This window comes from Humulus lupulus, chromosome 7 (assembly GCF_963169125.1).
Source record: "Humulus lupulus chromosome 7, drHumLupu1.1, whole genome shotgun sequence".
NCBI classification, from domain to species: domain Eukaryota; kingdom Viridiplantae; phylum Streptophyta; class Magnoliopsida; order Rosales; family Cannabaceae; genus Humulus; species Humulus lupulus.
Window position 1 is genome coordinate 7,858,765 of NC_084799.1, and position 24,310 is coordinate 7,883,074.

Sequence of the window (24,310 nt, forward strand, 5' to 3'; positions counted from 1 at the left end):
TAAATTAAGGATCTAAACATGTAATGAGAAAAGATACAAGGTGCAAAAAAAAAATATAAATCCTTGTAAAAATAAGTAAAAGTAAACATTGCGCATATCAATCTTCTCTCCAAGTCTTCCTACGAAGAACAAACAAAACGACATGTCCTTAAGTAGAAAAGAAAGAAGTTTAACGGATGAGGTTTTGTTTTGGTTGGGCCTTGTTTGGTTGCCAATGCCATGGGCCAATGGCATGAACACGAACACGTGCGAAAGAGAGGAACGCACGTGTAGAGGTTCGAAAAAGAAGGTCTTTCCTTATGTAATCGTCAAGCCCGAGACGGAGAGAACGAAACGTATCACAGACACAGTTGTTGTAAACAAAGGCATCGTCAAGAAGAGTATCTGCAACTTCGGCACCCAAGCTTTTTGACTTTTTCTTTTCCCCCTAATTTTTGGTTGTAGAGAGAGAAAACTGGTTCAGAAGGAGAGAGAAAGAGAAAGAGAAAGAGAAAGAGAGTATGATTTATTAATTTATACATAAATTTATTACACATATTTATGAGTATTAAAAAGTGAATGAGAAACCCGCCTTCTCTGCTATCTCTCTCTGTTGACTCTGCTCTCCATAATCTCTCTCGCATCTCTGATCTCTCTCCTCTCCCTGAGCACATCCTCCTCGACCTTTTCCTGGTAAAATCTCTCTCTCTCTTCCTCTCTCTCAATTTGTTTTTGATTTTTTCTTCTTTCTTGTTTTGCTGTGTATATATTAAAATTTTGGATGAGATGGGAAATGGGGTTACTTTCTTTTATCCGGAAAGTGAGAAAATTGTTTATTTTTTCTCTGATTTTAATTGGGTTTGTATGGATAGATTTACATATGGATAAATTAGAACACAAGTGTTAAGAAATATTCAAGATTTTCAACTTGAGATGAGATAAATGAAACTGGATCAGCTTGTTTATTCCATGTAGTTTGATAGGATGATCAACTCAGACACTGTTTTTTTATTCGCATATGAGAATGTGATGACATTTGATCACTGAATTGTCTATTTCATTATTATATTTTAATTGTGAAGATACATTTTAGGGTGATTTTCACACTATAAGGGTCGCTTCTTCAGATTTGATGTGTTCGCTGAGTCTTGCAGCCACTGAAAAACTTCCATTACCCTATGGGGCAAGCTTACTAATCCGCTATGAAAAGAATCGCAATGGAAAAGAATGAAATGAAATAAAAATTCCAAAAATTTAACCCTAAATGTGCAAGAAGATGAGAAAAAAATTTATTGACAATTATCTGTCAGTAAACTCTGAACGTTTTATCGTAATTGGATCCTAAATCGAATTTAATAGAAAAGCATTGAGCTTGATAAAGTTAAATTTTTAACAATTGGGTTGTCCTGTTAAGGCTACTTTGATCTTTCTTTTTTGTTCTTATGGCTCTAACCTGTTACTCATGCCTCTTACTGTTTTCTCTTTTACATTGAGTACTTGTCAGCATCATATTAGTGGCACTTGTCGCTTTTGTGCAGAAAACATTGAAAGCTGGAAAGCTTAACGAGAGAGTTCTCAAGTTGTTCATTGCAACTGGCAAAGATGAAGTACTTGCAGTAATCCAGGCACTTAATATTCGCGAGATTATTGCTCCTGTAATTCCTAGTAGTACGTGGTTGTCTAAAATTGGTTGTCTAAAATTTCACTTCTCCACCTTTATCTCTTCCCTCTTTTATGCAATAATTATTGTCCATAAACTTTAAGGTAACATCTAATCTGTTCACTTCTGACACCCAAATTTTGTTTCAGGGTGTTCACAAAGGTTCTTCTAACCTCTGTATTGGTTGCATGATGAAACTTCAATAAGTTGCAGCACAAACATCAACTGTGTAAAAAAGCCTTCAAAAAACCTTTTTTTTTTCTTCATTATTTTCCCTAAGATTATTGGAAGATGTCTAGCACAAACTTTACTGTCAATCATGATAAGATTGACATTGTGATTGCTGCCCTCCATCCTGACCTGACATCATTCCTAAATGATTGGAGACCTGTATTTTCTCCATACCACCTGATTATAGTAAAAGATCTTGATATGAAAGAGGAACTTATAATACCTGATGGCTTTAACGTTGATGTCTTTACAAAATCTGACATGGACCGTGTGGTTGGTTCCTCTTCTTCAATTCTCTTCTCTGGCTACTCATGCCGTTATTTTGGCTTCCTTGTGTCCCAGAAGAAGTACATTGTCTCTGTTGATGATGACTGCACCCCTGTCAAGAATGACGATGGTTCTGTAGTAGACATTGTGGCCCAGCATATTGCCAACCTTACAAGTCCAGCAACCCCTTTCTTTTTCAACACACTTTATGATCCTTACCGAAAGGGAGCAGATTTCGTTCGTGGCTACCCATTTAGCCTGCGGAGTGGGGTTTTGTGTGCTCTGTCATGTGGATTGTGGCTAAATTTGGCAGACTACGATGCACCAACACAAGCTCTCAAACCAGAACTGAGGAATTCACGATTTGTGGATGCCGTCCTGACTGTTCCAGCTAGAACCTTGATGCCTTTAAGTGGAATCAACATTGCTTTCGATCGTGAGTTGGTTGGACCAGCACTGTTTCCAGCTTTAAGGTTGGCAGGAGAAGGGAAGTTTAGGTGGGAAACAATGGAAGATATTTGGTCTGGAATGTGTGTGAAAGTTATTTGTGATCACCTTGGCTTTGGGGTTAAAAGTGGACTGCCATATGTGGAGAGAGCAGAGAGAGGCAATGCTGTTGACAGCTTGAGAAAAGAGTGGGAAGGGGTCAAGCTGATGGAGGAAGTTGTTCCTTTCTTTCAGGCGCTGAGGTTAAACCCTGAGAGCGTTAAAGCTGAGGATTGTGTTATTGACATTGCAAAAGAAGTGAAGGACCAACTGGGAAAGGTGGATCCTGTGTTTGGTCGTGCTGCTGCAGCCATGGTGGACTGGGTGAGGCTTTGGAAAGCAGTGGGATCTAGTTCTTCCTGAACTTGGTGACTAGTGCTTGTTGCTGTGATTGCGTCATATTTGTCATATGTTTTTTTTACTTGGTTTTCCATTGTCATTTGTTGTTGATGTTTGTTTTGCCCCTTGTTACTAACTTATAGCTGACATAATTAATATGATGTGTTGGAATTGGAATAATAGATGGCATGTTAACTGCTGTCGTTATGAAGAGATTTATAAATATATGGTTTATTTTATATTATATGCAATTTGATTGTTTTAATTTAGTCAAGCATGTTTCTCTTCCCTCTTCTCCTATACATGTATCAAATTTAAGCACTTGTTAAAGGAAATGAACCATGATTAACCTGATATAGACCTGTACAAAAGATGGATTTGGTTATTTCAGTTCTATACAAAAGAAGAATGAAAACATAGCCAACTTTATGGTGCATTCTTCTCAAGCAAATAAATTTTCAAGATGGATTTGAATCTTATTCAACTGGTAAATTTAAACTTACAAGGAACTTCATCCCCATTAAATGAACATCTATGTTTTCTCCCAACCAAATAAGAGTTCCTCAACATGTTCGGTTATGGAATGGAAAAGTATCTATTTTCATTGCATTCTTTTATTTCGTTTCAATTTAACTGCTTTCATTATTCCCATCAAAACAACACCTTAAAGAATTGAAATGGGATAACTTTCATCAAGACCTGCATTGTGGATTTTTCAGTTACATGACCCAAAATCCACCTGCTGCATATATAGGTACTCTGCATCATGCAATGGACCCTGCCATACGATTCTCAGTGATTAGATGGTGCTGTTAATATAAAATTTTGCTAAGTTAAGCAAATATAAATCATTTTAGTCTCCTATTCTTGAAGCAGAGTAACTTCAGTGTGGTACAGGTATAGACACTACTTGGTATGGCTTGTTTTGATGAACTCCATGGCCCAAGTTAAATTTGAGATCATTCAAATGAAGGCATCAATAGATCTGATTTTTATTAGTGGATAAAATCCTTATGAAAAGCCAACTCCAAATGCTGAAAGCAAGTTCTAAATAGTGATCTATTTATAATAACTGTCCTAGAATACTGGGTCCTCTTTGACCATTGAGGTTAGCTTTGCACCAGTCATGTGCGGAGAATACTCTCAAAACATAGTAAGCGAAATAGTCTCTCCTGCTTCTTTATATACCCAACTTCTCAAGACACATTGTTCATTAAAACAATAACACAAAACATAGGAGCTTAAGAGAAAGAAGAGACAAAGATGGCAAGCTCTACTACCCTCCTCACCAGCCTTCTAAAATCATCTCAAGTTGGCAGAAACACCCCAAATCCCATACTGCTATTGGCTTCTTACACCAGACGTATTCATGTAAGCTGCAGCCTAAAATTTCTGATAGTGTCAAAATGCTATTTACATTTAATTTTTTTGGTCAATAACTTTATATGTAGCAACATTAGTACTGTTCTTCAAAGTTTTCAATCAGTTTGATTGTGTTATAAGTTATTAATGAAGGTTTTCTGATATATCGCAGGCCAGTTCAACATGCGGAAGCCAATTGAAAGACATCAAAGAAAGTACCAGCTCTGCTGCAGACCATGTAAACAAACATTTCAACAATTATCTTCTTAAATGACCTAAAATCATTTTCCATTAGTTAAAAGTTTATGGAATAAAGAAACTTAATATTACAATTAATGTTTTGGTAATATCCTAGTCCCCCGTTTGGTTGGGAAAAGGAATGGAATGGATAGAAAACCCGTTTCATTCATTTTCTTTGTTTGGTTAGAAATTAAAGTATTGGAATGCGATCCAATTGAATGGTTTTTTCACCATTTTGGTGGAACATCTATTTCACCCAAAGATAAATGGAAAGGTCATTCTAATGAATAATTAACAAAAAAAGTATTATTTTTTACTCATGTTAATTTTATTTCCGTTTCATTCTTTTTCCTATTCTTATTCACATTCTCAGTCCTCTTTTTTCATTACTCCCAACCAAACACACTGAGATTATTCATGAAATTGTAGGTGACTAAAAAGACTAAAGAAGCTGCTGGTGAATTTTCTGAGAAGGCCCAAGAAACTGCTGACAAAGCAAAGAAGACAGCAGAAGAAGTATGGGATTCAACCAAGGATGCAGCCCAAAAAGCCAAAGAGACAGTTATGAACAGAACTGAGGTGTCTAAGGAATATGTTAAAGCAAATGCAGAGAAAGTGAAGAAGAGCATGAACACCAAGGAATGATTTTTCCTTATTTTAATTTAAGTTTCTTTCAGATTATTCAGTTTTTGCTTTCTTTCTTTTTTGTCCATTGTATTTGTTCAAGTGAATACTGTATCTTTTCATCTGTCAGATATTGTGGAAGCAAATAATGTTATTTAAGTGTCAATAAAAAAAGCCTTTTGATTTCATTATCCAAAGTATTACAATCCATTTCAGTAGCAAACTGTTAGTGTATGTGGTTGACTAAGGCTTATCTTTTTAAGTGAATTAATGACCAATATAAAAGTATTCTCATCCATTGGCCTATATTTTTTTTTAAGGATATTCTTGTAAAGAAAATGTGGGCAAAACCAGGTACTACTCACCATGCCAAAAACCAGACTGTAGTCTCTACTTGGTTTCTTGTTATATGAAAGAAGAAAAAAATAGTTGTTAAGAGGGTAATTTGAAATCCAGGCAGGATGGCGTTTCGTAGGCTCACAGAAAAAGTTCAACTCAGAAAGAGCATAAACTTTCTTGGTAATATGGTTTTTAAAACCTTCATAGTTAGAAATGTTTCTGGTATTACCTAATTTATCAAAAGTCATGTATGCAAGTTCATTTCACACCCCTGAAACCACTTTAAAAACTTTTCCCATAATGTCAAATGACCAAATCACACATCTGATCTTTTTTTGTCCTACAATAGGAAATTAAAAAATCCAACCAAAATCCATCTTTATGTCTTTTAAGGAAGTAAACTTGTCCTTTTTGAAAGTATACCATAATAACTTTCATTTTGAAAAGCCATAGACAAGTGGATTCAAGAAATGGAGTAGACAGTTTTGAAACTAAGCATAACTTTACCTTGTGGACATTATATATAGCCACCTGAGTTTTTACAGACATTTGTAAGCATAAGTTTTCTTTTCTATTCCTTTTGGTGGAAAGTAAGCACACATTACTATTACTTAATCTGCAAGATTGCCCTTTTTTCAGATTGACTTGCAAGTATTAAAAATCTTTAATGGATTTCAATTAGTTGCGGCGACTTTACTTTCTTAGATAGTCAATATACTTGAGATCTTTGTCAATCCCTCCTGGTTTTAGTTGGAAATACATATACATATACCTATACCTATACATATACATACACATACACATGTAATGATATTAAAAGAGAAGTTAGTAGTCAACTCTCTTCTGTCATTCCTTTGATTTTTCTTGTAGCTTGACACAGGTTAAACTACACTAATCATTCTATATCATCCATTATTTGTTTTATACATGCCCTTATGATATTTATCATTTTCTGACTTATTTGTCTTCAATCTTTGTCTAGTTCTTGTTTTCAGAATCAAAGCTGCTTTGGCTTGGATATGCTTTCTTGCTTGACTACTCTTTCAATTACATCTTGAAAAAAAATGCTAACTTAGATTATTTTCAAAAGTGACAATTTTTTTTTATCTTTCATGAATAATTGTCTTTATCTTTTTATTTGATACTTAAAACAATGTATACTTTTACTTAACATCTATTCAGGAACTTGGAATCAACTCAAATCTAGATGTCTACTGTGTCACAGTCAACTGAAGAAACTGACAACTCTCAAGAGAGGCACCTTGAAGAGAGCTCACCACATGTGTCTGATAGAGAGGTAACTACTTAACACTTTCTCATTATGTGCTAACAGTACCTATTCTTGAACAATGTTCTAAATGGAAATACAAGCAGCAATCTACTTTGCAGGAACCGACTGGGGAGTTGTCTTTATCTTCCTCAGATGAAACTATAGAATCTCAGCAAAATACAGCGATTTCTGACCAGGATGCTACTCAACCTCAATCGTTTTCACCTCAAGGGTATGTTGTTAATTTTTGCAGCTGATTTGTATTGAGTAGAGGCAACATAATGAGGAAATAAAAAATCTGCCTACTTTTTAATATCAAAGATGTATTGTCATACTGAGTTAGTTTCATATTGATTGGTAAGCAATTTTGTGGTATTTCAAGATTCTCAAAGTGAAAATTGGTCAAATTTATCTTATTTCATCTTCTTAATATTGTGATAATCCTAGACACCAAGATGAGTTTGGAAATGATGCTGCAAGCACACCACAGTTAAGCCCTCCACAAGCAGATATTTCATTCCTTTCTGCATCAGCTGCATCAGTACAGTTCCCTCTATCTGCATAATGTTTTATCTTTGAATTTCTTATATTTCCCTCTTCTTATTTGAAAAAGAAAATAAAGAACAAAGAGTAATGCCTTTGAAACATTTTTCATCAGGTGGAGTCATCTCAACAAGATCTGCAAATTTCTTCACTCAACCCTGATCAAGACATGAGTTTTAACCATAGAAATCATCTAAGTGTTCCTTCAGCAAATGACATGAACATTCCAAACCAATTCAGTGTTCCTTCACACATCGCTGAACACTTGAATCTGTATGTGTTCAATCTATCTCTATATATGACATGACTACCATTGCATCATTTCTGCATCATCTTTTTGCCATGTTCGTTAGTCCAATAATGAACACTTGCACCTATGCACATTATTAGTTAATAAAATAATAAATCAAAGTTTAATTCTTTTTCTTTTCCCTTCATGATTCTTGTCATTATGGATTAGTAAAGTTTTCAGTTTGCATACTTATAAATGGATAACATGAGTTTCCAACCAATGAAACATATAAGGTCTCAAACAATGGAGATGATGAATCATGGCCGTATGTTCCCCATCAATCAACCAATGAGAAGTTTGGGGAGTTCTTCTTTTGGGGTCATGAACCCTTATCATCTTCCCATATCGAACTTGCCACCAGAATTTCGCTTGGAATCATCCTCAAGGCTTCAACTCCCCCAGAGCCAGCAACAAGACTTGCAAGTATGTCAACTATGGAAGTTTTAACTGAAAACTTGGGAATGTTATACTTGCCTTGATCTTTCAATAGCATTCATCTTTTAACATTGTGCTGATATAGCTTTGTTTCATTCCTTTCCCTTTGTTCCCATAGACAACACCAGAAACTGGGGATGGTGGAATCCCTTTCATGAGCAAAAAATGGACTAATTGGCATTTCCAGAACCAAAATACCATGCAGCATGAGCCTCCAACTGCAGCCAGGTACATTTTGTTCTTTATACACTAAAGTTTCGTTTGGCGAGTATAGTTGGATAGTATTGGATTAGATTAAGAAAAATAAGAGAAAAGAAAGTTGATCATTTATCAGACGATAAGTTATGAGAAAGTTAATTGAGTATGATAAAAATTATCCAGAACAATCCGATCCCACCTTAAAATATAACCGAATAAATGTACATTTATACCAGTTAACAAAATTTGAAATTTTGGCAGGACTCAAGAAATTCTAGTCCAGGAAATGATGAACCAGATTACTGGACAAAGTGTTTTTTATCAGGGCACAAGCATTTCAAATCATCATGTTCAAGTCCCCAACATGCCAATTCAACATGTATAAAATACACATTTTTCATTAGTGATATTTTCCATATTCTTCTGTTGTTATAGTTTCTCTGATCGGCTCTTTTACAGGGAATGAATCCCTTTGGAACAGGACCAACCCTTCCTATTCATCCTGAAGGCTTGTCTGCTAGTGATCAAAATAGGGTATGCACTCTATGTAAAGGTTTTTTTTACTATGCAAAAGCCTTCTTTTTATCTTCACTAAAAGATTTTGTCAAGTTCTCTTGATTATGTAACTGATGAATTATCACTTAACAACAACTAACCAAACTAAAATTCTTGTTTACCACTGAAATAAATGTAGGGAAACTTTGTGAACTCGGGCCAGTACGAAGCAGGAGAGTCATCACTGGGGTCTTCCAAGGTGGTTTGTCCATACTAATAATCTTAACTACTACTTAATCTTATAGAGTAATTACTGAAGAAAGATCTTGAACACTTTATAAAATAGCTTTCTTTTGAAAAATTCTTTGCAAAGTAGTCTTCTATGAAGAATGTCTAGTAAATTTGGCAAGGTGTCAAGTGTGTCAAAAATGTTACTTTGCAAAGAATTATCTAAAGAATACTATTGTGCAAAGTGACAAAAAAAAAAAAACTATTTTGCCAGACACCCCAATCCATCTTTTATAGCTGCATATAATATTACTTCATTTCTACCTCTTCATTATACTAGAAATTTTTTTACTAGAATTCACTGGTGAAATTTTATTGAATGTACAGATGAAAATATCTTGGCAAGAAAACAGCAACTTCTCAGCATCTTCCAATCTTCACCTGCCTAGTTGGCTTTCTCCATCTCAAGGTTCTCTAAGCCAGAACAATATCTCACCTGCTCAAAACCCAAGGTACACACTTCATTCAACTTCTCTCTGATTCTAAGGAGTCTATTTTATAATGAGAATCTGACAACATCAAAATCTTCTACCAGGGCCAGCTCTCTTAAGAACACAGTTTATGATCCATTATATGAAGAAATGGGCTTACCAGTTGACCCTCATTTACGCGTATTTGTGGGAAGGCGCGAAACTAGTAATACTTTCTCCTCTACATTTGAACATTTTTTCGGTTTACAAACTAATAGTACGTTTTGTTGGAAGTAATGAAAATAGAAGAATCGCAATGAAAATGGGAATAAAATCCGAATAGAATGGAATAATATTTAATATTTTTATGCATTGAAATTGTCTTTTCTCTTTTTGGAATGTATAGTCATTCCACCTAAAAGGTGGAAAACTGTGCTATTGTAATGATATTTCAATGTTATAATATACAACCAAATAAAGAAATTAAATAAAAACATATTCCTTTCATTTCATTTCATCTCATTACGCCTAACCAAACATACTCTTAGTCTACTAATACCAATCAATAAGGCATTGAAAGAGTACCTAATATTTTTTTTCATGGTGGCAGGTAATAATGATGAAGAACATCAAGGGAGTTTCTAACCGTTGGAGCTGTCCTTTTTTCACAATGACAGCTTTGCAGAACTAAACATTTACAAGTTTTACAAAAAAAAAAACCTTTATTAAAAGAAATAATCACTCAGTTAGTTCATGTTTTTTGGTATTAAATATGCTAAACTAGATAAAAACTTTAAAACATTATTTGAGTTACTAATAATTATTTTTTTGCAATAATTTGGATTGTTGTCTAATGACTGTTAGCCAACTCAAGTAGTGTTTTATTCCTTTATATTTTGTTTGGCTTCCTATACCAAGTCATTTGGTTTATTCTGCAACTTTTTTATTTATTTTTTTGATTGACAGTGCAGTCTCCCTGTAACTTTCGTACTTTTATGAATTATTAATGTTAGTTTCTAGATGATGTTGAACTCAAATATTGGCTTTGGATTTTGTCCGGTTTCATGTACTTTGTTTAGATTTAATGTATTATGAGTTTGGTTTTATGTACTAATAACTAACAAACTGTCTTATCAATTCAATACTGATCGAACGGTTGTGGATTGAATGAGATTCATTCTTGAGCGGAACAAAATCCAGCCCCTCAAATGCATTGCTACATAGATATTTCATTTGGCTAAAAACTTTAACAAAACATAAACAAAATACTTAGCAAAACACATAGGCTTACAAAAACAAACTACTTGTGGATTTAAGATTACAGGATTCTCAACAGAATATACTTGTGATTTGTTCCTGGTTGAAAACACTTTTAATCTACTTCATCTCAAGGAATTTTCAAGAATGAGTATATATCCCATTTCTATACAGAATTCTCTTCTGTTAGGAGAACAAAATTGCATTCATGAAGCACAATGGAACTCAAAACAATTATGACAACGTCTGTAAAATTGTTCTTCACTTTGTCAGCACTCAATAGGGGAATTCATATGCAATATATGGTGTCTTTATCCTAACTTTTCTGTTAAAACTACAAAAACAAAGAATCATTTGAAACACTTGGGGATTTTGGTATCTCTAGTTCTCCGAAGCCTGCTTTGTTTGGTTTGTCTTGGACCTCTTGCGCTTTCTATTTCTCTTTTTAGAAGAATCACTATTCCCGTTCCCATCCTGCAAAAAGGTTTAATTTGTATTCTAACAATGATCCATGATAGAAAGAAAACAGCAAAAACATCACTAAAGAAGAAGAAAAAAGCTAACCTTCTTTGGTTGAGCATCTGTATTTTCAGGCTTCTTTTTCTTCAAACATGAAAGTGGATTTGGACCCTGCAAAAGAATAAAACATTTAAGCAACCAATCAATCAAGAAGCATTTTTTTTTTCCATGAAAGTGGTTTCTATGTTCTAACCTTTGCTCTATTTCTTTTAAACTGAACTTTATCCTTCATCTCCAATCCCTTATTGACTTTCTTCCTTTTAACAGTTTGCTCATCTTCTGTTCCTTCTTTTTCAGAATCATCATTTTCTTCCTTAGATATTCCCTTATTAGCCAAGATCTTTTGCTCCAATGAACTCATGTGAGAACGCTCCTCTTCCATTTTTTTAATGCAAGACCGTTGAAAAGGAGATGGCGATTCAAGCAATACAGCATTTTGTGAAGCATATATTATAGGAGTATTGGGTATCTGCCAAGTCAAACAAAACCAAAACTCTTACTCAATTACACAACTCAATCACTGGTTCAAGCAAAATCCATATCCCAAAAACATTTAAAAGAAAAAAGAACAAACTCACACCTCCCTGAACTTCTCTCGCAGACCATAATCCGTAGTAGCAAGAAAGAAGTGCTCAGCATTAGTTTTGCCAATAATATCAGCAATGCAAGCATCACCACCCTTCAATTCTTCATGTGGACATCTGATATTCATATATATATATATATATATATATATATTCAAACTCAACATAAGTACAAGAGTTGAAACCAATTACATCCATACAAACACAATAGAGGGTCAACCTCAAAACATATAATACAAACTATAAACACACATACAACCTAAATCAATACATATAATAAACTAATATAGAAAGTACCTGGCAGTTATGAGGCTACGAGCTGCTTCAAGAGCGTCAGTATAAGATGGACCAAGCCTTTTCAACTCTGCAATAATACACCTGCAATTATGAAAAGGGTTTTTGTTAGAATTTATTTTAAAACCAAAAAAAATAAAATAAAAGATTTATGGGGCTATAAAGAATAGAACCTGGTAGTGAAAAGCTTGACTGGAGAGCCAAGAAGTTCAGAGATGACTTGGTCAGCAGGTGTGATGTGATTATCAACCAAGTGGTGCACAAATGTGCCACAGCAGAATACTCTGAAGGGCTTTCTGAAACCACAGCAAGCAGTGTAGAACTTCACTGCCCTGTTCTGACGCTTTCGTTTCTTAATTCTCATCTATCAATAAACACACACAAAGAACGGAGCAATGGAGTTATGGGTTATGGTTGAATCAGAAGCACCGAATATAAGAGATTATTATTCAAACATTAAACTAGTTTATTCATATAAGTATGCGTATATATGTATATGTATAAAAGAATGAAAACGATAAAAATTGAAAGAGAAGAAGAAACCTTGGAGCACTAGTTGAGGCAGAAAGAAGTGGTTCAGATTCTCCAACTGATACGGCGTCGGAAAAATGTGAGAGCTGAGTTGAGACGAGAGAGAGAGGCGGGGGCTGAAGAGCGAGAACAGAGAGGGCTAATAGAAAAACATATGGAAATTACATAATAATCCTTGTATTTTGATCTTTTTATACATAAATCCCTACATTTTGGAATATTATAATCTTTACATTTAATTTAAAATATAACTGCCTTATACCAGTTTTGTTGTTTGTAAAGGCATTTTAAAAGGATTATTGTTAAAAATCTTGTAATTCTCTCAGCTTTTGGCTTTAATTTGCAATTTACAAAATGTTTATAGGATTTAAGATGATGTTTAGAGTTACCATAATCGAAAGTTGTTTCCTCGTATCAAAATTTGAGTGTTTTATAATTGTCTAATATATTTCCCAAAAAAAATTGTCTTTATATATGAAGTATGAAGTTTTTTGTTGATAAAATATAACTGCCTTATACCAGTTTTGTTGTTTGTTGATAAAAGAAGCTGGCTAGTTAGTTTTTTTGTTGAAGCAAGTGTGGTTGACATAGTTTTTAAAAAAATAATTTTATGTGTAAATAGTTTTATTGCAATGGAGAAACTTGAAGCAAATTGCAAAAAACAAAAAAATACAAAAATTAATTTTATATGTATCAAGTTTTAAAAGCTCTTTTGAAAGTTTGATTCAACATTTTCAGGCAAACCAGCTTTTATCTTTAATAAGTTATTTCTAGATAAATTTATAAAATATGACTTTTTGCAAAAATATTTTTTAATAAGCAAAAGCTATAAGCATAAATTCGGCAACCAAACCCTTAATAATGTTTATATCATCGAAAACAAACACCATCTGCCCACTTTTTCTGCCACAACAGGGCAGGTCCCCTGATTCAATGGGATTATGGCATTGCAAAAATCAAAGTTTTTGACTATAAATATATTTTATCATATGCATTATGTTTACTAAGTTTTTCGGAAACTATAAATATATTGTAGAGTAAGAGCTGAAAAAAGAGAATAAGAAATGAACGATCATAGTTTTTACATGATTGAGGCGTTAATGAGCCTTAGTCCACGAGTCACTAGTATTAGGCTTTAAAGAGTTTTGACAATAGAATTTTCTACAAGTTCAGTAGCGCTTTGCTTACAAGAGAAATTCTAAGATCCCGGCTACAGTGCACAACTGACCCTATTTATAGGCAGTCAAGCACCTTAGACCGGACTAATTCAGGCCCAATAAAGATATAATTACAGATTGCTCGCTAATGGAGTCATAATACAAAAAATGTAACATAATTAGTGTAATGACTCAACTAATTCTAAGACTTTGGACCATTCCAAAAATTGTTCCTGGCCCATTCATCAACTGAATTTGATTGCCCATTAAAATCTCTTGGAACATAAATCGCCTTGCAAAAATCAAAGTTTTTGACACAACTCAAAACTTGTAACCCCAGGTAATTCAATGACCAGTCGAGTGTAGCTGAATTACCATTCACAAAATCAACCACCAGCTTACAATCACTAACTAGCTGCATTCTTCTCCAGCCTCTCTGCTTTACAAACACCATTTGCTAACTTGCACCAAGTGATTTTGTTTTTAAGAAAAATGTATGACACATTATTAAAGTGTCCCGCATTGAAGAAATGTGATGATATCAACTAACATATAACTATTAATTACTTCATTCACAATTTTACCAAAACCTCACTCTACATGTATGTAACATTTATTTATTAAACTCTCTAAAATCTACTTATTCTAAAATATTTTAGTGGGATTATGCTAATATAATTTATTTTTTTACTAAAATCTAAACTTGTTCTTAAACATTTTAGTGGGATTATGCCACTATAATTTATTTATTTTTACTAAAATCTAGCTAGATGTTATTTATTTTACCCCTTAAAAAAAATAAAGTTTCTGCATTTATATTCTCTAAAAATTTTCTTCATGACAATGGCAATCAATAAAAAAAAAGTTCTCTTTCACAATCTAAACCATGAATTTCCTTATATTTTAATGATGTTTTCTTTGTTGAAACTTAAAATTACTAGAGAAAACTACAATTTTGAGAAGATATATAATTCGAGCAAGACATTTGTGCCATCTAAGTATCATAATAATTAGGAAAATTTTCAAAAATATGACTTTTATACCATCACTATCATCAATGTCCAAAAATATAAGAATTATACTTTTTTTTAATTTGTATGGGAAAAATTATCAAAAAAAAAAATAAAGTATGAGAAACACAATTAGTAGCTAACTAAAATATGGAAATGCCACATTTTTTTATCATAGTTATATTTTATTTGATTTTGAAAGTAATTTTTTTTTTTTCAATTTTTTTTTTCTTTCATTTTTTAATAATTTTTTCAGCATGTTTTCCCTTACTTATTTTTTCTTCTATTTTTTCCTTTTTCTTTTTTCTTCTACCAATTTTTTCCTTCATCATTTTTTCTCTTTCCTTTTTTCCATTATTATTATTCTTCTTCTTTTTATCTATCTTTTTTCTTTCATTTGTATTGTTTATATTTTTTTTGTTCATATTTTTTCAATTTTCATTCCTCTTTTTCTTCATTTTTGTATTTATTATTTTTTCTTTCCATTTTTTTTTAGATTTTTTTCTTCTTCCATTTTTTTTTTTTTTCATTCATATTTTTTTTCTTTCCATTTTTCAATTTTTTTTTCTTTTTCTTCTTTTCATTTTTATTTATTCATCATTTATTTTGTTTTTTTTTCATATTTTTTTCCTAAGTTTTTTTCCATCTTTTTTCTTCATTTTTTGTACTTATTCTTTTCTCATTCCATTTTCTTCTTCTTTTTTCCTTTTTTTCACACATATTTTAACATTGCATAATTATTTTACTATTTTTATTTATTATATTTTATTATTGTAATTTTTTTTATAGTTTTCTCCACTATATGTAAAAAAAAAAATCAAATCAATTTTTTCAGCATTTTCTTTTTACTGTGAACCTTATAGGAATACCAAAATTTGGAAAGGAAACTAATGAAAATATGAAAACGTGAATGAGTAACTAGTTACCCTCATGGGAACATTCACATCTAGAAAAAAAAAATTATGTGAAGAAGATTGGAGAGAGGGAAAGGGGGTGGATCTAATATATTTTTTTTATCTTCAGATCTGTGGTAACTAGTTACCTTCTCATTCTTTGTGTGTATATTTCTAGGGGTAACTGGTTACCTTAGCATTCTTTGTGTGTATATTTCTGGGGTAACTGGTTACTTATGTTACTAAAATCATAGTTACTTCTTCTTCCTTTTTAAATGAAGTGTTCTTCCTCTTTTTCCTTCAAATTTGATGTTTCTTTTCATATTTAATATGAGTAACTCATCACCCCTCTTATGGTAACTGGTTACCCCTCTTATGGTAGAAAGTTACTCCTCTCAGGATAACTGGTTACCCCTCCTGGTACATGTTATTTAACCTAGCTCTAGGATTTTTTTTACGTAACTGTCAAAGATCAATCAAGTAACTAGTCACCTTACCCAAGATTTGAAAAAAGAAAAGTACAATCTAAAAAAAAAAAGAAAAAAATAAATAATTTTAAACACGATTCATCTTACAAAAAAAAGTTGCAAAACAACCAAAGAAAATTTTAATATAAAATTAGTAATATTAAAATAATATAAAAAAATAAATCAAATTACCAACATACCCTTCTAAAATAAAATAAAAAAACTTGATTAAGAATACGACTATGCCATAAACCAACTTTTATACTAAAATATGGGAAAACAAACCCATAAAAGTAAAAATTCTTTAAAAAAAATCATAGATTAAGCCATATTTTTACATACTCTAATAAAAATCTCATATAAAATGTAATTTCCTCTAATAAGTGTAACATGGAAAAAACCCTCCAACCGGCATTCGAGTCAGAAGGGAACTCAATTGGACACAAAATATTATAATGTGAACATAACCTACCTAAGGTGATTAGATGGAATAGGAAAGGAATATATGTCATGGCAAAGTACTATATAATCTTTTTTTTTTAAAAGGTCATTTGGTAAGAGGTAATCTTAATATTGAAATGTAAATATCAAAATATAACTTACTTGTCACAAATCTTAATTTTTTTAATTTTAAGGGTAATGTAGTTTTTTCAGTGTGAAAGAAAAGAACCTCTTGTACAAATTGTCTTGTAAGTAGTGATATTTCTTTAGTGTCACTACACTAAAAATATGAATTAGTGACATTTGGTAAAAAAAAATGTCACTAGAAAGAATAAATGACATTTAATTAGTGATATTTTTCTAAACATATCATTATTGATATATTTTGGCAACATTTAATAAAAAAATGTCATTAATGTATGAATATTTAGTTTTAGTAACATTCAAAAAGTGTCACAAGAATATATACATTGTACAAATCACACAAAAATTCCCCTTATCCCTTGATCCATCTCACCACTATTCACCACTTATCGCTCATATTACTTACCACTTAGATAATTTCTCTCAAAATTTTTATTAAATAAAAAAAATTAAAAGATTTTCCTCCACTTTTTTTCCGCACATGAGTTTTAATATTGAAAAAAATTACACATAACACTATTATTTTTCTTTTTGGAAAAGTATGGAATTTTACAAAAATTACAAAAAATACGAATAATAGTTTGTAACTGCTTATTGTAACTTTCTATTTAATCTGTAAATATTATTTATAAAATTATAATATATGGTCACAAACTTATAAACTATAGTTACAAAAAAAACTATATTGGTACAAATTTATAAATTTGTATACAGAAAAAAAAAATTATATATTTATGATTATGCTCCTTGTATTATTGTTATTATTTTTTCCAAATTTTGTATTTTTAGTTTTTTTTTAAAAAAAAAAGTCTTTAAGTATTTTTGTAAACTTCCCTTTAATATTTAATAATTTTCAATGCTTTCAAAATTCTATCAAAGACTCATATTCTTGAAAGGTAGTTATCAAGTTCTTCATTTCTTCTTTCATGAACTTCATGAATAAAGTAAGTTATACCATTTTCTCTGTTTCAATTTGATTGTTATATATGGCATGTAATGTGCAATTTTACTATTGAGTTATTGTGATTCGTTCCATTTTTCAGATTATGTAAGTTTTTTGTTGTTTTTTTATAATGTATATAAGAAAGCAAGGTATATGTCGATTTCTCTTTCAAGTTTCATCCTAAACATTTTTTTAACTAATATTTTACTAACTCATATTATATATATTTTTTTACATAGACAAGTACAAGAAGAAATTGATTGATGACTATGAAATTGTGCAAATGAAGAACCAATTAAGACCATGAAATAATCCTTACGACAAATTGATAAAATAATTTTTTGTGAATAATAATTATTGTCTTAGAAAAATAGACTCATGTAAATATTTAATTTGTGTTGCTATTGTATGGGTAATTTGTATATAATTTTCATTGTTATTGTTTGTTGTAATTTGTTGTAATAAAAAAATTATCAAATTACTATATTTTTATATAATTGAAACATTTATGTATCAAAGTTATTTTTATTATTATAACGTCTTTATAAATATAAGTTTTTTAGGGGGCATTTATAAATATTAAGTTAAATTTACACTAAAATATTTAAAATCAATTATCTATTTAATATATGAAAAAACACTAATATAATTTACTAGCATTTTTGACATTTTTTAAATTTCACAAAAATTGTTCTTTGAATATAAAAATAAATAAACAATAAATATTTAGCATCGTTTGAATAGTGAGATAGGATTGTATAATTTTTATAATGTAATTTTGTTATCAAATTAGAGAAGATGTTGAAAAACTTAATCCAACAACCTAAATGATTCCCTTAGTTTGGGATAACTTAGTCCTATTGAAAATTTTGGAATAATTTTATCCCACCCAATCCCATCTCTATGTATTTCCTTAGTAAGAAAAAAAATTACTACTTTGCATCCTCCCTATTTTCTTCTAATTTAGTATTGACAAATAATCCATTCATTAACTCTTATATATTTTTAATCTAATTTTACTATCGAAACGTAACCTTAGTGACAATAGAATAGTTTATATTTTCTACAAATATTTGCTAAAATATAAAATGTCACTAAATATTAATAATGATGACATTTAAAAATGCCACTAATTCACATTTTTGGTCATTGTGTGAAATGTCTTAACAAAAGGGAAATTTGAGTTTTTATGCTTAATGAGGGGTTCAAAATTAAAAAAAAAATCTAGGCATTTAAATAATTTTTAAAAAATGTCAATTCTTTTGACAATACTCAAAATACTCCTCCCATAATTTTTCCCATCTACTTCCTCTTCTCTCTTCTCTCTCTATCCCTCATCCAATTTCTCTCAACTCTCTTTCTAGAAAAAAAAATTCATGAGTAAGGTAAAATATAAGAGAACCCAATGTAATGACAAATATTCTTCACTTGGGACATTAAAATACTACATTTCGAATAGATCTGGACATGATTTTTGGTTTTTTTTTTTTGCGATTTTTTTCAGATCTGAAACTTTGAAATCTGCAGAAATCGACGTGGTTCGATGGTGCTTGATGCCAGATCAATGGTGCCTTCAAAATCAAGATTTTCATGAAAAAATCAATGTTTCTCGATGGTTGTTCGATGGTGCTCGATACGATTCTTGCAAGATAAGTAATTTTTCATTCGGGTGTTTGTTTGTGGTGATTTTTTTTTATTTTGGTTATTTTGCAAGATCTACACATTTGAGATGTGTATATACACATTTGAGAAATGTAAATCTTGAAAAAAAATACAAAACATACCTTATGTTCAAGATATGTCTTGGTATGTTTTCAAGTTCTAAACTTTGAAAATGTGTATGTGAACATCTAAAACGTGTAGATCTCAAAAAAAAAAATCACCCCAAACGGACACCCGAGTGTAAAATTACGTATATTGCAAGAATCGCATCGAGTACCATCGAGCAACCATCGAACCATCATCGAGCAGCGTCGATTTTTTTCATAAAAATCTTGATTTTGAAGGCCCCATCGAGTTGGCATCGAGCAACCATCGAGTTGGGCATGATTTTTGAGTTATTTTTCAAATATAAAACTCTCAAATCTGTAGAAAATTAACCTTGCTCGATTGTTTCTCGATGGTGTTCGATACCAGCTCGATGAGGCCTTCAAAATCAAGATTTTCATGAAAAAATCGACGTTGCTCGATGGTGGTTCGATGCAATTATTGTAAGAGGCATAATTTTTCACTCGGGTGTCCGTTTGTGTAACGCCCCAATTTCCCTAATTTGGCTTAGTGCCTGAATTAGGGGGCCTGGAGGCAATAATTGAGTTAATTGTGTGCTTATGTGTTATGAGCATGTTATTATGTGAATTTTATTATGATAAGATTATGCTTGCATGTTTAAGTGTATTACATATTTATATGGGCTCGTTTCTTATTAGAAGGGCATTTTCGTAATTTTGACCCACTGATGGTATAATTGTAAATATGTGATATTTATAATCGTGACCACATTATTATGTGGATATATTTGAGTAGCGAAAAAGTCACAACGGGGTAAAATACCCGACTCGGGGTGAGCTTAGGGGTATTTTGGTAATTTGGTAAATTATGAGTAATTAATTGATGGGCATTTTGGTTTGTTGGATTAGTTGAGATTGTGTGAGGTAATTTGGGATTAACGGGAATCCCGGAGAAAAAGACTAAAATGTCCTTGGGTATGTTTTGGGACTAAGTTAAGGGCTATGGGTGCTTTGGTCATTCCCCTTGCCCATGGGTTAGTTTTATCAGCTGAGTAGGGGCCCTTTTGAAGTCACAAACACAAACAACAGCCACATTTTTCTCTCTCACGTTATTATCTTGGCCTCTTGATGCCTTTGGTGGATTTGTGATCTTTGGAGGGGAAAAGCTTGGAAATAGAAGTTTGAAGTTGGGTTTGAAGTAGGAGGCAGCTTGGGATCGAGTTTAATCTGAGGTAACTGCCATTTCCTTGTGATTTGTTTTGAGTTTTCAGCAGTAATGGTGTTCTTGAGCTCTTTGGGTTGTGATTGCTAGAGATTAGCTTTTGGTTGTGTTTGTGATGATTTGAATGGTGGGTTTTATTGCCTAAGCCTAGTGGTGGGTTCTTGTAGCTGGAATCTTGTTGAAAACGTCTGGTATAATTGAATTTGGCTGGAAATCGTAAGTTTACGATTTGGGGAAGAACACCATGTTCTGGGCAAATTTTTAGATTATGGGGACCTAGCACAACCGTGTTAGTGTCCCAGAAAAGGCTGAATTGGGTTTCAATTGGGGGGCTCGAGTTGAGGGGCGCGACTGTGCCAATGGCCCAAAAGCCCCAAATTGTCTGTCGGTGCGACTGCGCCAGGGGCCCCGAAATGCTAGTTTGCTGAGTTTTTAAGGCTAGGCCCAGGGGCTCGGGGATTCAATTTAGAAGCCCGCTTGGGGTTTCGAGGGACATTTCTAGCGTCCCGTTAACTAGAAACTATGGTTTTAAGAGTTAGAGTTTGGTTTGGAACTCGGGTTCTATGGTTAAGTCATGATGAGCATAGATTGGTGTTGTGACTAGGGTTTTTCGCCAGGCTCGGGTCAGGATTAGTGCTCGGGGTCGTTCAACTATTCGCACGAGGATCTAGGTAAGAAAACTGCACTCAATGCGTGAGATACGTGATTAGGGCTTGGCCCTGTTGTTAATTATATTATGATTGGGGCTTGGCCCAACTATTAAATGTAATATGATTAGGGCTTGACCCCACTGTTAAGTGTAAACATGATTAGGGCTCGGGCCCAATTAATGTGCATGAATATAATTATGCATTTGTATACCTGTGTAAGTACATTGTAATGTGTTGTATTTGTGTATGATGAATGTATTATATGTATGTATGCTCCCGACTGGGGGGCTTGGCTTATAAGTCGGGAGTCTGTCTATTGCACCTAACCAAAAGCTCAGCTTGCTAGTCGAAGGTATATTTGATTAAAATGGGCTCGACTTATAAGCCAAGGGACTAAAACGCTCGACTTATAAGTCAAAGGTTTACAAGGCTCGACTTGTGAGTCGAGGGTTCACAAGGCCCGGCTTATAAGTCGGGGGTTTACAAGGCTCGACTTATGAGTCGGGGGTTTATAAGGCTCGACTTATGAGTCGAGGGTTCACAAGGCCCGACTTATGAGTCGAGGGTTCACAAGGCCCGACTTCTAAGTCGAGGGTTCACAAGGCTCGACTTGTGAGTCGAGGGTTCACAAGGCCCGACTTGTGAGTCGAGGGTTTGCAAGGCTCGGCTTATAAGCCATGGTTGGCATTTTGCGTGCTGAATGCAGGCCGTTATGGCTAAGCCACCCTGGGAGTGCTTTATGGAATTGACTGGCTCGGATGTCATATGAATAAATGGGAGTGCGACATGGACTTGTGTGATCCTATGGTAACTTACTTGTACAGTGTGTATGCTTGGTTTAAGTTATTACTATTAAGCATGTTGTTATATTCTATCTGAATCTGTTAATATGTTTTCTTGCTGAGTCTTTTGGCTCATGAGTGTTTTGTGGTGCAGGTAAGGTTAAGGAGAAGCTTGGTCAGCCATGAGTTGGAGAGCGTTAGGGGCGATGTATACATGCAGTCTGCTAGATCGCCACGACCGAGGTATCGTAGGGGAACTAGAGTTGGACCTTGTTTTTCCACTTAGGTCGGCTTAATCCCTGAGTTGTAAACAATTTTTAAACTTGTATTTTGGGATGCCATGTAAAGACTAAAGTTTTCTTTTAATGGAAATGCTTATTCCTTGACCAAGATTTTTAATACCTGAAACCTTAGTGGCTTTATCACATGTTTTAGTCCAAATGACTCGTTTAGCGAGTCCTGCAATAATTAAACACATGTGGTAACATACCCTAATTAACAAGGCGTTACAGGTTGGGGTAATTTTTTATTTATTTTGGGTATTTTTTTGAGATCTACACATTTTAGATATTCACATATACATTTTCAAAGTTTAGAACTTGAAAACATACCAAAACATATCTTGAACATGAGGTATGTTTTGCATGTTGCATTTTTTTTAAGTTTTACATTTCCCAAATGTGTATATACACATCTCAAACATGTAGATCTTGAAAAAAATACCAAAAATAAAAATAAATCACCACAAACAGGCACCTGGGTGAAAAATTACATTTATTGCAAGAATTGCATCGAGTACCATCAAACAATATCAATTTTTTCATGAAAATCCTGATTTTGAAGGCCCCATCGAGCTGACATCGAGCACTATCGAACCATATCGATTTTCTGCAGATTTAAAATTTTCAAATATGAAAAAAATCGCAAAAAAACCCAAAGATCATACCCAGATCTGTTCAAAATGCAGTATTTTAGTGTCCTAAGTGAGAAATACTTGCCATTACATTGATTTCTCTTATATTTTACCTTACCCGTGGATTTTTTTTCTAGAGAGAGAGAGTTGAGAGGAATGGGTTAAGAGAGAGAGTGGAAAGAGAGAATAGGAAGTGGATGAGAAAAATTATGGGAGAGGTATTTTAGGTATTGTCAAAAGATTTGACATTTTTTTTAAATGATTAGAAAGTCTAGCATCTTTTTTTATTTAGGACACCCCATTAAGCATAAAAACTCAAATTTCCCTAACAAAACAAATGCACTATGCACACTAAGAAAGTATAACATACATGCATGCATATTTTTGGTCAATGTCTAATTTCACTTTTTATACATAGTAATCTCTCTAATTAAAAAAAAAATACCACAACTATTCACTCTTTCATTTTGATGCTAAATATTCCCCATCTACCCAAAATACCCCTTTCATTTTTCCACACTCAAAAAATTGAACCTCTCACTTCTCTCTCTACACTGTCGGTTTTTTTTTCTCTCTCTCTCTCTCTCACTCTCTTACCTAAGTAGACGTTAGCTTGATAGCTCGATATAAGCTCGATAGTAGTTATTGATGAATTCTTGATGGGGTTGATATAGTTAGGCTCGATAGCTTGATATGAGTCAATGATGAATTCTCGAAGGGGTTGATATAGTTAGGCTCGATATGCTTGATAATGGCTCGATAGCAGATCGATGGTGACCTAAAAAGATTAGTTATACTAGTGTCTCGATGGCAGTTCGATAGAAGCTCGATTAAACTCGATATGGCTCGATAGCATCTCGATGACAATGTTTACTTCAGTTTTCTTTTGAATTTTTGTCCGATTTTGTTTAACATTATGTTTTCTTACCAATTGTTTTTATGACGACCCTAAGGTAGGGTACGTCCGCCACATACTCGTACTTCTAGGGTTTACGAGTATGTTAGGCACTTAACCAAATGAATTAAATAAAAAGATACTAAGAAATACAGAAAAATTTAAAACTTTTATATAAACTTATTAATAGAAATTATTACACGTATGAATACTATAAATTTAATGTATCCATATGAAAAACTCTAAACCACTATTGCATTGCTACTGAGTCCATGCTCCACAAGTTGCTCAACATCTAAAGCCACACCTGGAAAATGTTGGAAAATAACATAATGAGCTAATGCTCAGTAAGCAAATCTCAAGCATACACATACACATGAATGTCGTGAGTTTGTAGTGCACATATACTAATATGCTGACTTA

At 32.8% G+C, this 24,310-nt stretch overlaps 4 protein-coding genes across 5 annotated transcripts; 3 read left to right on the top strand and 1 right to left on the bottom strand.

Annotated features, from left to right (window-relative positions):
- The first annotated feature begins 313 nt into the window (after positions 1-313).
- Positions 314-3,206, top strand: LOC133790571 (probable UDP-arabinopyranose mutase 5). 2 transcript variants are annotated; one of them, XM_062228243.1, is made up of 3 exons: positions 314-672; positions 1,518-1,651; positions 1,939-3,206. In XM_062228243.1, the coding sequence occupies exons 1-3, from the start codon at positions 559-561 to the stop codon at positions 2,984-2,986; spliced, it is 1,296 nt and encodes a 431-aa protein (XP_062084227.1). In that variant the 5' UTR covers positions 314-558; the 3' UTR covers positions 2,987-3,206. The 2 variants fall into 2 exon arrangements, with proteins under 2 accessions (XP_062084227.1, XP_062084226.1); XM_062228242.1 differs by having other exon boundaries at positions 539-672; positions 1,484-1,647; positions 1,789-3,206.
- A 121-nt stretch (positions 3,207-3,327) lies between these two features.
- Positions 3,328-5,382, top strand: LOC133790572 (uncharacterized protein At4g13230). The gene is made up of 3 exons (XM_062228244.1): positions 3,328-4,333; positions 4,497-4,562; positions 4,994-5,382. The coding sequence occupies exons 1-3, from the start codon at positions 4,226-4,228 to the stop codon at positions 5,207-5,209; spliced, it is 390 nt and encodes a 129-aa protein (XP_062084228.1). The 5' UTR covers positions 3,328-4,225; the 3' UTR covers positions 5,210-5,382.
- Positions 5,383-6,535: 1,153 nt separating this feature from the next.
- Positions 6,536-10,495, top strand: LOC133790573 (uncharacterized). The gene is made up of 12 exons (XM_062228245.1): positions 6,536-6,824; positions 6,902-7,029; positions 7,245-7,338; positions 7,456-7,613; positions 7,866-8,055; positions 8,186-8,295; positions 8,527-8,644; positions 8,725-8,799; positions 8,960-9,019; positions 9,376-9,500; positions 9,584-9,684; positions 10,069-10,495. The coding sequence occupies exons 1-12, from the start codon at positions 6,735-6,737 to the stop codon at positions 10,101-10,103; spliced, it is 1,284 nt and encodes a 427-aa protein (XP_062084229.1). The 5' UTR covers positions 6,536-6,734; the 3' UTR covers positions 10,104-10,495.
- A 250-nt stretch (positions 10,496-10,745) lies between these two features.
- Positions 10,746-12,818, bottom strand: LOC133790574 (uncharacterized). Its single transcript, XM_062228246.1, has 7 exons — positions 12,656-12,818; positions 12,286-12,476; positions 12,116-12,196; positions 11,815-11,935; positions 11,428-11,703; positions 11,280-11,345; positions 10,746-11,189 (listed from the first exon to the last, which is right to left on the bottom strand). Exons 2-7 carry the CDS (start codon positions 12,474-12,476, stop codon positions 11,097-11,099), a joined length of 828 nt encoding a protein of 275 aa, XP_062084230.1. The 5' UTR covers positions 12,656-12,818; the 3' UTR covers positions 10,746-11,096.
- Positions 12,819-24,310: the final 11,492 nt, after the last annotated feature.